Source organism: Ruditapes philippinarum, unplaced genomic scaffold (genome assembly GCF_026571515.1).
Source record: "Ruditapes philippinarum isolate M1 unplaced genomic scaffold, ASM2657151v2 ctg12740_1_1_1_1, whole genome shotgun sequence".
NCBI classification, from domain to species: domain Eukaryota; kingdom Metazoa; phylum Mollusca; class Bivalvia; order Venerida; family Veneridae; genus Ruditapes; species Ruditapes philippinarum.
In genome coordinates this window covers 1,484-12,174 of record NW_026855696.1, presented here as the reverse complement: position 1 = coordinate 12,174, position 10,691 = coordinate 1,484, and the positions used below count along the sequence as shown (strand labels likewise).

Sequence of the window (10,691 nt, the reverse complement as noted above, 5' to 3'; positions counted from 1 at the left end):
CATAGTTTTTGTGACCATTTGACCTGACAAACGGGCTTGCTGAAATTGACATTAAGCGAATCATACATATATTTTGAGCCTTTTTGGTCTTTAATTATCCCTTTAATGTGTATTGGAATTGTTGGCAATTTTTCTCTCTTAAAAGTTAAAGGGTTGAAGCAGACATTTTGAAAAAAGTTTGTAACTGCTTTTTTAATTCCTAAATATAAAAGATGATTGATATTTATATTGTAGATTTTGCCTAATTCTTCTGGTGTATAAAACTGGCCATTGTCTTGTAAGATATCATAAATACAACGAATTCCCTTATCATACCAAGATTTCCAAAAAATACCTTTATTGCCAATAGTAATGTTCTGATTGTAAAATAAAGGTAACTTACGAAACTTAATAAATATTCTGTGTAGTATTTCATGTACATAAAAATAGTTCTCTGTTTTTGATCATATAGACAGCAAGTCTAGGTAACAGCTATTGACAGCATGTATACACAGATTTTAGAGGTGCTATTGATTCAGTACAATGCATAAAAAGACCTTAACCTACGTCAGCTTATATATATATTTAACAATAAAAGTCTGAATCACATCCTATGACTCAAAATACCTCCAAATGGAGGTAAACAGAGATGCTAGGATACACTGAATATTTATTTCAACATTAAAATGGGACAAATGCACAAGTTTTTGGTTATACAACGGAATTATCGATAGTAAACTTTGTTTGGTGGTTATACACTTGGTCACAAATATGGGTTTTTCTACAACCCAACATAGTCCTTTAAAGAAAGGAGGCACAGACTTACTATTCAGTTCTCTTTATTCGTGTTGCCAAAAGTGTCTTCTATGTATCGTATTCTAGTACTATTTGCTGAATGTAAAATATATGTGTACGTATAATGCCGTGTAACGTTTGAAGGCTCACAAACCCAATCGTTCATATCAACAAATAGTGGTGTGTGTCATTATATATTGGAAACATTCCCTTATGTTAATTCACCAACTTTAGTTTTTGCATATTATTATGCTCATTATCAGTATATACGTTGTTACATTGTTACATTATATCTTAACCAATTTTGCATTACTTGAATATCCTGTACTAGTATACGTTGTAACAAAATCAGAGGATGTTCAAAGTCAGCTGTAATGCAATTGATGTATGTGAAAGTTATAACAGTTTCTATATAATTTGAAAATTTTGTACCAGCAAGAGTAACCTCTCTTTATATTCTTGGCCCCGCCTATTAATTTTCGTCTATTTCCGTAATAAATCCATATATGGAAGTTGCAAAATCAATCGCGTTAGAATGTAAAAGGAAAGTGTGGTGTCGTTAACCTGAGTGTGTCAAATTCATGCAGTTACATTCTCAACGTCATGATGCACAACATTAAACGTATTGTGTACGTTCTATCGTTTATATTTTTACGTGTCGCAAATTTGAAGTTATACATTTATAAATTTAGTTTGCAATTTATCTAAGTTGCATGTTAACAGCTTTCATTTTATCAAATCGAGATAATCAAAATGCTTAATAGCAGTGCAGTATGTAACTCTCGGATCGACAATTAGATTTTTACTAATCTGTTTAGTAGAACCGAAGTATGCATTGTCAAGTTTCAAAGGCTGGATTTTGGCAACGAATAGCCTCCATAATGAAGCACCTTTTGTTTCTTATATGCTACGTTATATAGCAGCAACTACAACTTTGATTCATAAAAGTGAAAATATATGATTTGATCTTTTCTAAATGACACAAAATATGTGTCAACACTAATAAAGGAAATAATTCTTCATGTAACGAAACAAATGATCATTATGGCAATAATCACGTTTTTCCGCACGTACATGTAATAGACGCATAATCATCAATCAAGAAACAACGCAATTTCTCTTAATACGATGTTTACGTGTTAAGAGGCATTGTTTTGTGAATTATTCAAAATAATTCCAAACATCCGTCTGAAATAAGGCTTTTCCAGTGCCATTATTTCTGGGTCTTAAAACTATTCTTAGAGTATATGCAAAGTAGAATTAAGCAGAAAATTACTTAAAATAATATAAAATATTTGCATGGCTATGAGAACAATATTTGCGCTTGTTAAGAAAGATTTGCTAGACATTTAGGTAAATCATTAAAACATCTTGAGGTCATGAGTGACTGGAAAATAGCATGATCTATTTTTTAAAGTGGATAGATCAAATAAAAATCTGGGATATGTATACGCTGGAGGTCTCAAGCTTATTAGCTTAATAAGATAGTAAGATAGGTAAAGTAAATTTGTTAACGATGTAGTTACAGATCAATATACTTTCAAACAAGTGTGGTGCATAACCCTTTCATCTATTTGTTGCTTTTTTGTATTTAATGTTTTAGGCATTAGGACTTTTGTGTATTTGCTAGTGATGGACCGATAAGTCTGTTCCAAGGTGGTGTAACACGGGGTAATTATTTCGATAAGCAGCATGCCTCCAGATTCATGCTAATGTTCATTAAAATATTTAAAAGTAAACAAAATTGAGAAGTGAACACAGGCAGTAAATAGATACAAACCACTTACAATCCATGTAAATAACAAAACCATACGGGCTAAAATATGCAAAAATTAACATTGCTGCAATACCTACGCACCAAAAAAAAAATATATATATATATATATATATATATATATATATATATATATATATATATATATATATATATATATATATATATATATATATATATATATATATATATATATATATATATATATTAATATAGCGATTAATACTGCAAAATCAATCAGTCATTTATAGCAAATAACATGTTAATTATTACTAATAATTGACTCATGATTGATTTTTTTTCTTTTCTTCAAATCTTTCTCAAATTTGATTTTCTTGAAATATTATGGCTCATCTGAAGGCACGCATCTTTAAAAGGTAATAAAATCGCAATGTCTTGAGATGTTCTAAGTAACAATCATCATCTCCCCCTGATCGACATTTTCATGAACAATCTGTCATCCGTATGCTATCTGATAATTTATTATAATTATTGGTGGGATTATAAAATTATTCTTCATTTAGTAAAATGATTTGAAAATTGCGTAATTCAACTTTTAACAGTTTTTATTTCAATAATATAACAGCATATTCAATAATGGGCCCAGACCAAAAGACTATCTATCTTCAGTGTAGATCATGATGTACTTAGGTTCAATGTTTTAATGACAATATTTAACGAAATGATGGTAACTCATAACAATATCGGATAATGTCAAATGTAACATTGAATAGTTTAATTGAATTGAAATATTATAATTACCCGTACTGACTTCATGTAAAAAACAGAACAAAAGAGCCGTTGAACGACTGTACGATAGCGGTAGGAAACACTAATAAGCCTTAAGGTAATCAACAATTATACATCGCTAGCTAGTGGGCGGATATTAACAACAAAAGGTAACAATTGTCACCAGAAACGCGAGTAGGATAGGTTAAATACCATTCCAATTAGTTAATTTATGAATTTCGTCGATTATACCAATAATGTAAATGATTATAATTGCTATTTAATTGGCAACTGTCCGGAAGCGCAAAATTCATTTGGAAATTATAACCTACTTAAATATTTTGCGTAAGAGAAATTCCTATATAAAGTTAAATATTGTTGTTGTATTTTTGGCAGTTTCGTTCTGATTTTAGTTATACACACACACTAAACAATAATATCTTGTTAATCGGGTTAAATACATGTTTATGACGTTGAAATGTGATGGTGTGTTGTCCTTATAAATATTTAGTTATTTAGATCCGGGGTGTTACAATACACGGCAACATAGGTTGATTCTAATTAAAAATAAGCACTGTTGGTCCCTCTCCTTTCCATTTTTTTCTCATAATAACATAGAAAAATAAAAGATTTATTTGAAGGGTCAACACAGGCTTATTAAAACAAAATAGGTTTTAAATGCATAGTAATTAAGCATTAAGACGATTGTCCATTTCAACTAAGATAAATCCTGTTCATATTTGTAGAAAATATTACAGAAATCGCAAATATTAAAATATGTTGATGTATTACATGGAACAGAATGGTGCATTTTACTGAAAAACATCACGTCTCAATTGCTTGACACTACGTACATATTTATTCTTTTCAAAAATTTGATAAGATGTGTTTGATTTGTTTAAAATTACTCATAAAATGAGTAAAATATCTTATCAATATTTTTTAATGCAAGTTGTTTATTTTTAATCAGCCATTTATGACAGTTACGTATTCCTTTGGGTTTACACCTCTACCAGCTTAAATAAGGACCTGTTGTCTGCCATGTTGTATATTGACGATACGTAATTGTCCGGGTCAAGCCGAACGTATCGATTTGTTGCTTTTGTTTTGATTCTGTAGTAGCCTGGTATTTCCAGGGTTACAAAGTATCGCATATGATCGTCATCAGTTTGGTCGTCACCATTTAGATATATACCACGCGCACCGGGCACATCATACCCATCGTATATGTATCGTGGCATAGCAACCGACTTGTAGTACATGGAAAAAATGGAAATAATTCATAAGAAATGGACATTATTTAATAAAATAGTGGTTAAGACTGTCGATTTGGTTAACCTTCAAAAAGAAGACAATTATAAGATACCAAGTTTTGCCAATTGTAAACTTTAACCTGCAGTGTATGCGACTTTTTTCGCAATCACAACTTGACTTCAAAGCGACTACCAAAACAACTTACACGTAAATCCGACCATTACAAGAGCCGTATACTAGCAGGTAAAATCTATGACATCAAGTGTGAAACTTGTTCGATATATTCTCGGTCTTTCTGTCTCTTACACGACCCCAAGAACAATATTAACACGACCAACTGTAGAAGTTGTCGGATAATGATCGGTATTGTATTAAATCCCCACCAATTATAGTGTTTCATACGCTTACAGCTTCTCAACCTAAATTGCTTCAACAAAATCGGTAAGGAATCGATCGTGATGCAAACCGAGGTAGAACAACTTACACCAACTGTCAAACAAGCAAGACTAGTCTTAATTACCTTAGTGAATGTTATTGAGTTTTGATAAAATCGGCTAATTAACAATGCATAATTTCGTCTTAAAATATGGTACATCGCTACTTTCTGACCAAAATTTGACGAGATCTCAGATCTGCGCAAAAATGAAGGTATGTAAGCTTTACTTCCGAAGCATTTTTTTGTAAAAAATTGCGTAAACATGAATTGTTTGAAAGAAGTGTATACATAACGAGTACATGTACGCATAGGCTACCGATGATAAATAAAACGAGCTTCTTTGCAAATATATAACAAAAAAGAATAAGAAAGTTTCATTATTTTGCAAAAGTAATAATTTTATGAAACAATCCTGATAATTTGCACCGAGACACTGGACATTGTATAGTGACATTTTGGTTAAATTTTGTTAAAATGTTGAAGTTATTGACTATGCATTAAATACATTGTCCGGTATTAAGCCATTTAAATCGAAAAACTTTAAAGACACAAGATATGCATGTATAATACACCTCACCTTTATTTTGTATGATCCGTCCGTCTGCTTCTCAAAAGTAAATCTTACAAAATTATCAGTTGGTTGCCATAAGGCTGTTACAACTTTTAGAATCTGATGACCTCCGTCGAAATGCCAAAATCTGTTGTTTTCCTTTGAGTGTATCTGGAACATTTTCCCTTCAATGTTAACTGAAAGGATAATTTATTTGGATAGTCTAACAGTGTTTTATTACTGTGGATTTAGAAGGATATTGAAGAAAACGAGCATTGCATGCTTGGTATATTTTTGTTTGCAATGGCATTTTCCTTATATTTGAAAAAAAAATCACTATTTAAATGAATTACATTCACTGAGACGCACTGTATAGGCCAAATTAAAGGTAAAACATCCACGTGAGATTATCCTGACATACTAGCTATCAAATATCATCAAGTACATTTGTATGTTTTTGTGTTTACCTACGCGCGTGTGTATCTGCATTTTTTGTTATTACTTGAGCAACGTTTATTGTAATAGAACTTTGTTTATTTCAAAACATTAAAATAAGATTGTTGAAACTCCATTTTAGTAAATGAACACATCAAGATTACTATCGTATACATATTTTTCAGTCAAAGTTCGGCCGTAAACTGATTGATTTTAGTTTGATTTTCTGTGTTATACAGGGATGAACTTAATAAAATTATTTTATAGGTCGCTGTGATTAAAAGTGTAAACTTATATTATTTCCTCGAAAAGGTCACAGTTTAATGTTTATTGCTGTAAAAACGGCTTCACACTTCGGTATGAGCTTTAGATGGGTTGTTTTGAATGAATGACAATTGAAGGTGTTTGAAAGAAGTTCATCTGAAGGCCGATATAAGCACCATGTTTGAAAATTATGACCCTAAACTTATGCGTATATGTGAGAAGGAGTTTTCAAATTCAGAACTTATGGCCTTGTGGTTTAAAAAGTTATTCTGGAATATGTCTTAAATCAGAATGTTTATTGGTTAGTGCATATTCTTTGCATTCTGAACAATTAGATTACCGAGATCTGTGTTTTTGCTAAGACAATCTTTTTACAACCTCTGGGCCAGATTCAAAATGTTCCCCAGACAAGTTACTCAACAATGCGTTTCTTCAGTATTGAAACATCTACATGCTTTGATAAGGTAAATTCTCTTTTCATTTGATAATGTTACTGCTTTTTGTAATGATTAATTTGGTAATTCAGGTGAATTTGGAGATCTGTTGCTTTTTAATAAAGTAATTTATTGCATATTTTAAGCCATAACTCATATTATTTACGAGATAAAGCAATGAATATACACATGAACAATATATTTGATGAATAAGTAAATATAGTTTTATATAGTAATCAATAAATTAACGTTACGGAAGTTCAAACATTTCTTAGGGTTGCAAACCGTTACCTTATTCGAAAAAATCTAACATTAAATTTGAAAAATGCACTTTATAGAGGATATTTGTTTGTTTGTGTAAGATGAAATTGTTTTTCATCGAGTGGGATTTAAAAACAGCATTCTCAAGAGTAGCGTAGCCACGAGTGAGAATACTGTTTTTAAGGTTCACGAGATGAAATAAAATTAAATCTTTCACAACAAACAAACAAATTTTCTTTTTATTTTATGCTTAAAAATAAGTTAAATCGAAATTTACTAAATATTAACGTTAATATTAAAATCTGTTTTCCCCATTAAGAGCCTCATTTAGTCGAATTTCTCATTAAATACAAGAAGTATTGGGCTGAAAAATAAGTTCGACAATCAACGTTTAATGGCGGGGATATTATTCATTTTATCAAAAAAATATGAATGATCGCTTGTTTTAATAATAAAAAAGTCCAACCATCCATCCATATTTCTTTTACTTACTGCGAATTTATATTAGACGTGGTTTTGTTAAATGTAAGCGGTCGCCATTTTTAAAATTGTGTATTTCACGGGAGGAAAATAATTGCGTTTGATTCAGAGAGATATCATACAGTCATACACCTTTTTAAAAGAAAGAAAACTTATTTGAGGATTGTAACAGACAATTAATAAGTGTTGACAGAAGTGTAATCATTCAAAAAGCGGCTAGGAAATTTGAAATTTGATTGTTGAAAGGCTGCCTTACGAACGTTGGGTTGTGTACTTATTATTCGGGCTGATTGGCTGTCATTGCTATTCACGTTTTTATAAAGCATACGACAGTTATTGCTCGTAGGATACTTAAATATGCCCAAATGTCTTCAAGAGCAGTTTTGCATGTGGACGGAAATAATTTTTCAGAATGTAAAAATGAAACAAAACAAAAAAGACACGATATTGAATGATTGGTAATTTGAATGAATAGAACTAAGTTTTCTTCTTTTTATTACTTTTGACATTTTAGTTTTTTATCAATTAAAGCTTTGCTTTTCTCTGAAAATTGTCAGTAAAAAAAAATTGAGGTACCACATGGGGAAAATCTTAAGATAGTAGTTTCGTCATTGAAAAGTGTGAAATTATCAAATATAATTTCACGGATAAATCAGTAATCCACTGAAAAGCATAAAATAAAATGTATAAATTTACATGGTGCGTGCGATAAATGACTGATTTTGCAGTATTTATTACGATATTTGTACTGCGTGACAATTTTTGCATAGTTTTACCTCCTTTTTGATGAATGCCATGTGAAATTTATAATTTACTTTCTTTGTTCACATCACAATATTTTATCTTTAAATATATCTTCAAAAATATCATGAATTATAGCACGGATTAAATAAATAGCAATATTTTTTTGTTCAGCTATTTAAGAAATGACACAAAACTAACATAGAAATTTCACAAAACTGATTTAGAAAAAACGAAAGTAGCTTAACTACAGTAACGACTAAATAAAATTAAAATTATGAATTTCAAAATGGAATTTGAATCTCGCAATTCTAGTAAATAACTTCTTAAATAGAAATAAAATCTTACTTTCTTTGATGTAAAACAAGGTTCCTGCCTGATCTTGTAAATTATCGTTTCCTCTGCAAAGCGTGCATATCGCTGCGATAGTACTGTAAAATACGCTTGTACATGTTGGTTGTCCTTCGCATAGATGTGCACAATGTATTTTACTCAATGTGGATACTTCAGAATATTTCTCAGTATCAACGCATATTTTATTGTTAGTATTTAAACCACCGAGGAAAGTCGCTGCTTGTACAGAACAACTGACCCGTCCATACTCATTTGACAGTAGAAGTGTGATAAAAAACGCGTATCTTAGCATATTTCTATTAAGAAAACAATCGTTATTTATAAAAAATACCTTATCAAAATAAATGGTCACTAACTCCGATAAAAATGTATGCCTGCTCGCTTTCTAATAGTAAGCTTTGTCAAAGTATCTTGCGAATAAGTATTTTGCCTTTTTATACCTCATTTTATCTTAGTTCAATCAACTGTCAAAAGAACAAATATTCTTCAACACGTTTTTTATATTCTCTTTTACCAATCAAATATGAAAGTAAAACCGCGGAAATATAGATTTCTGCAAAATTTTGGTCTGCTTAAGTACAAAACTTTAGACGTTGTATAACAAAATTTTGCTTGAATTTGCTTTAAAGATTAGGGTCACCCAAATAGAAGATTAATATAGAAATTAATGTGTATAAAAGACTACTTTAAACCAATAAGAAACTTGCTTGGCATTGGATTGCTGTATGTGTTCAATACATAACAATTAAGTGTTTACAGACAACTCAATAATATAATTATTAAATATTTGAATGTTTGAACCAAAAATAGTTTTGTTTTCTTTGACATGAGAGATAGAACATGTGGTGGGTGTAACACAGTACATGTAAACAAGTCGTTAATTGGTCATTATAATTATAACTAGCTCATTTACGATTCAGCAGTTCATGAAGTGCTGGAAGTTATAAATTATCAAGAAGTATCTTATAAAATACTCGGCCGAAGTAAAACTGGTAAACTTGCATATGTTATTTCTAAGTTGTTTCCGATACATATATAATTGTTTGTAATACTTGACAATTGCGCATAACAACGACAAAATAATGTCTTGTAGCTAAGAAAATACAAACATTTTGTAAACAAAGAAATTAAATAATAAGCATATTTATATTGATGTATGTTCAAAGTATGACAACTTCTGTTTTACAGTATTAATTAATGTGTCCTTATTATTTGCTGTTTTAAGTTTCTCTTCAGTGTTGTTATATTTATCTGGTCCTTCGGGATCATTGATGCCAGCACTATTAAGTGTTGAGAACTGAGTACCGCTCAAGCCGGTGCTAGGGGCGTGAGGGATGTTGCATCTATTCATTAACCCTCATGTACAGACTCAATCAAACCGAGTCTGCATTTCTTATGTAATTTAGTTGTGATTAATGCTTCCGAGGGATCACTTTGTTTCCAGATTTTTATACTTCACAACAGCAGGTGTCAAGTGCTATGTGGCAGCTGTAAAAAGTTGCCCCGTACTTCATTTCAGTGTTGTTATATTTTTCTGGTTCTTCGGGATCATTGAGGCCAACACTATTAAGTGTTGAGAATTGAGTACCGCTCAAGCCGGTGCTAGGGGGGCGTGAGGGATGTTGCACCTATTCATTAACCCTCATGTACAGACTAAATCAAAACGAGTCTGCAATTCTTATGTTTTAAGTTGTGATTAATGCTTCCGATGGACCACTTTGTTTCCAGATTTTAATATACATTTTGTAATCATATCGGCAGTATTATCAAAAGAATGGCATATGAAATATTGCAAATAGGAATAAAAGAATAATATGAGATAGTATAAAATCAACAAATTACTTAAAATCGCTTATAATTTAATTCAAACAGCTATGATGAAGAAGAAAAATATAAAACATTGTAAAAAGTTTGTAAAACGGCCATGAGTTCACAAACAAAACAGTTGTGATAACTAGAGATATACCTAAAAGTGGGTGGTTCATAATCCCACCCACCACATTAATTGTTTGAAAGTTTGGTAAAATCCGGAAAAATCGTAATAACCTTTCTTATGATACTATTGACAGGAAAGTGTGGCAATTAATCTTCAAAAATGGAACACTGAAAAATGTATGTGTTCTTGAATAAAGCTGTCATGTGCCGGTAAGTGAACGCAGCAGCTTACACCAACATATACGCAGTCGGTAGGCAATTATATTTATA

General features: G+C 30.9%; 1 protein-coding gene across 1 annotated transcript; it reads right to left on the bottom strand.

Annotated features, from left to right (window-relative positions):
• Positions 1-3,333: 3,333 nt before the first annotated feature.
• Positions 3,334-8,998, bottom strand: LOC132744135 (uncharacterized). Its single transcript, XM_060732754.1, has 3 exons — positions 8,481-8,998; positions 5,545-5,714; positions 3,334-4,527 (listed from the first exon to the last, which is right to left on the bottom strand). Exons 1-3 carry the CDS (start codon positions 8,776-8,778, stop codon positions 4,279-4,281), a joined length of 717 nt encoding a protein of 238 aa, XP_060588737.1. The 5' UTR covers positions 8,779-8,998; the 3' UTR covers positions 3,334-4,278.
• Positions 8,999-10,691: the final 1,693 nt, after the last annotated feature.

Excerpts from the sequence above, each read along its gene's own strand:
- LOC132744135 (XM_060732754.1), bottom strand. The coding sequence starts at position 8,778 with ATGCTAAGATACGCGTTTTTTATCACACTTCTACTGTCAAATGAGTAT. Across the intron at positions 5,715-8,480 it reads CTTGTTTTACATCAAAGAAA|TTAACATTGAAGGGAAAATG; the intron begins GTAAGATTTTAT and ends TTATCCTTTCAG. Across the intron at positions 4,528-5,544 it reads ACGGATCATACAAAATAAAG|TCGGTTGCTATGCCACGATA; the intron begins GTGAGGTGTATT and ends ATGTACTACAAG.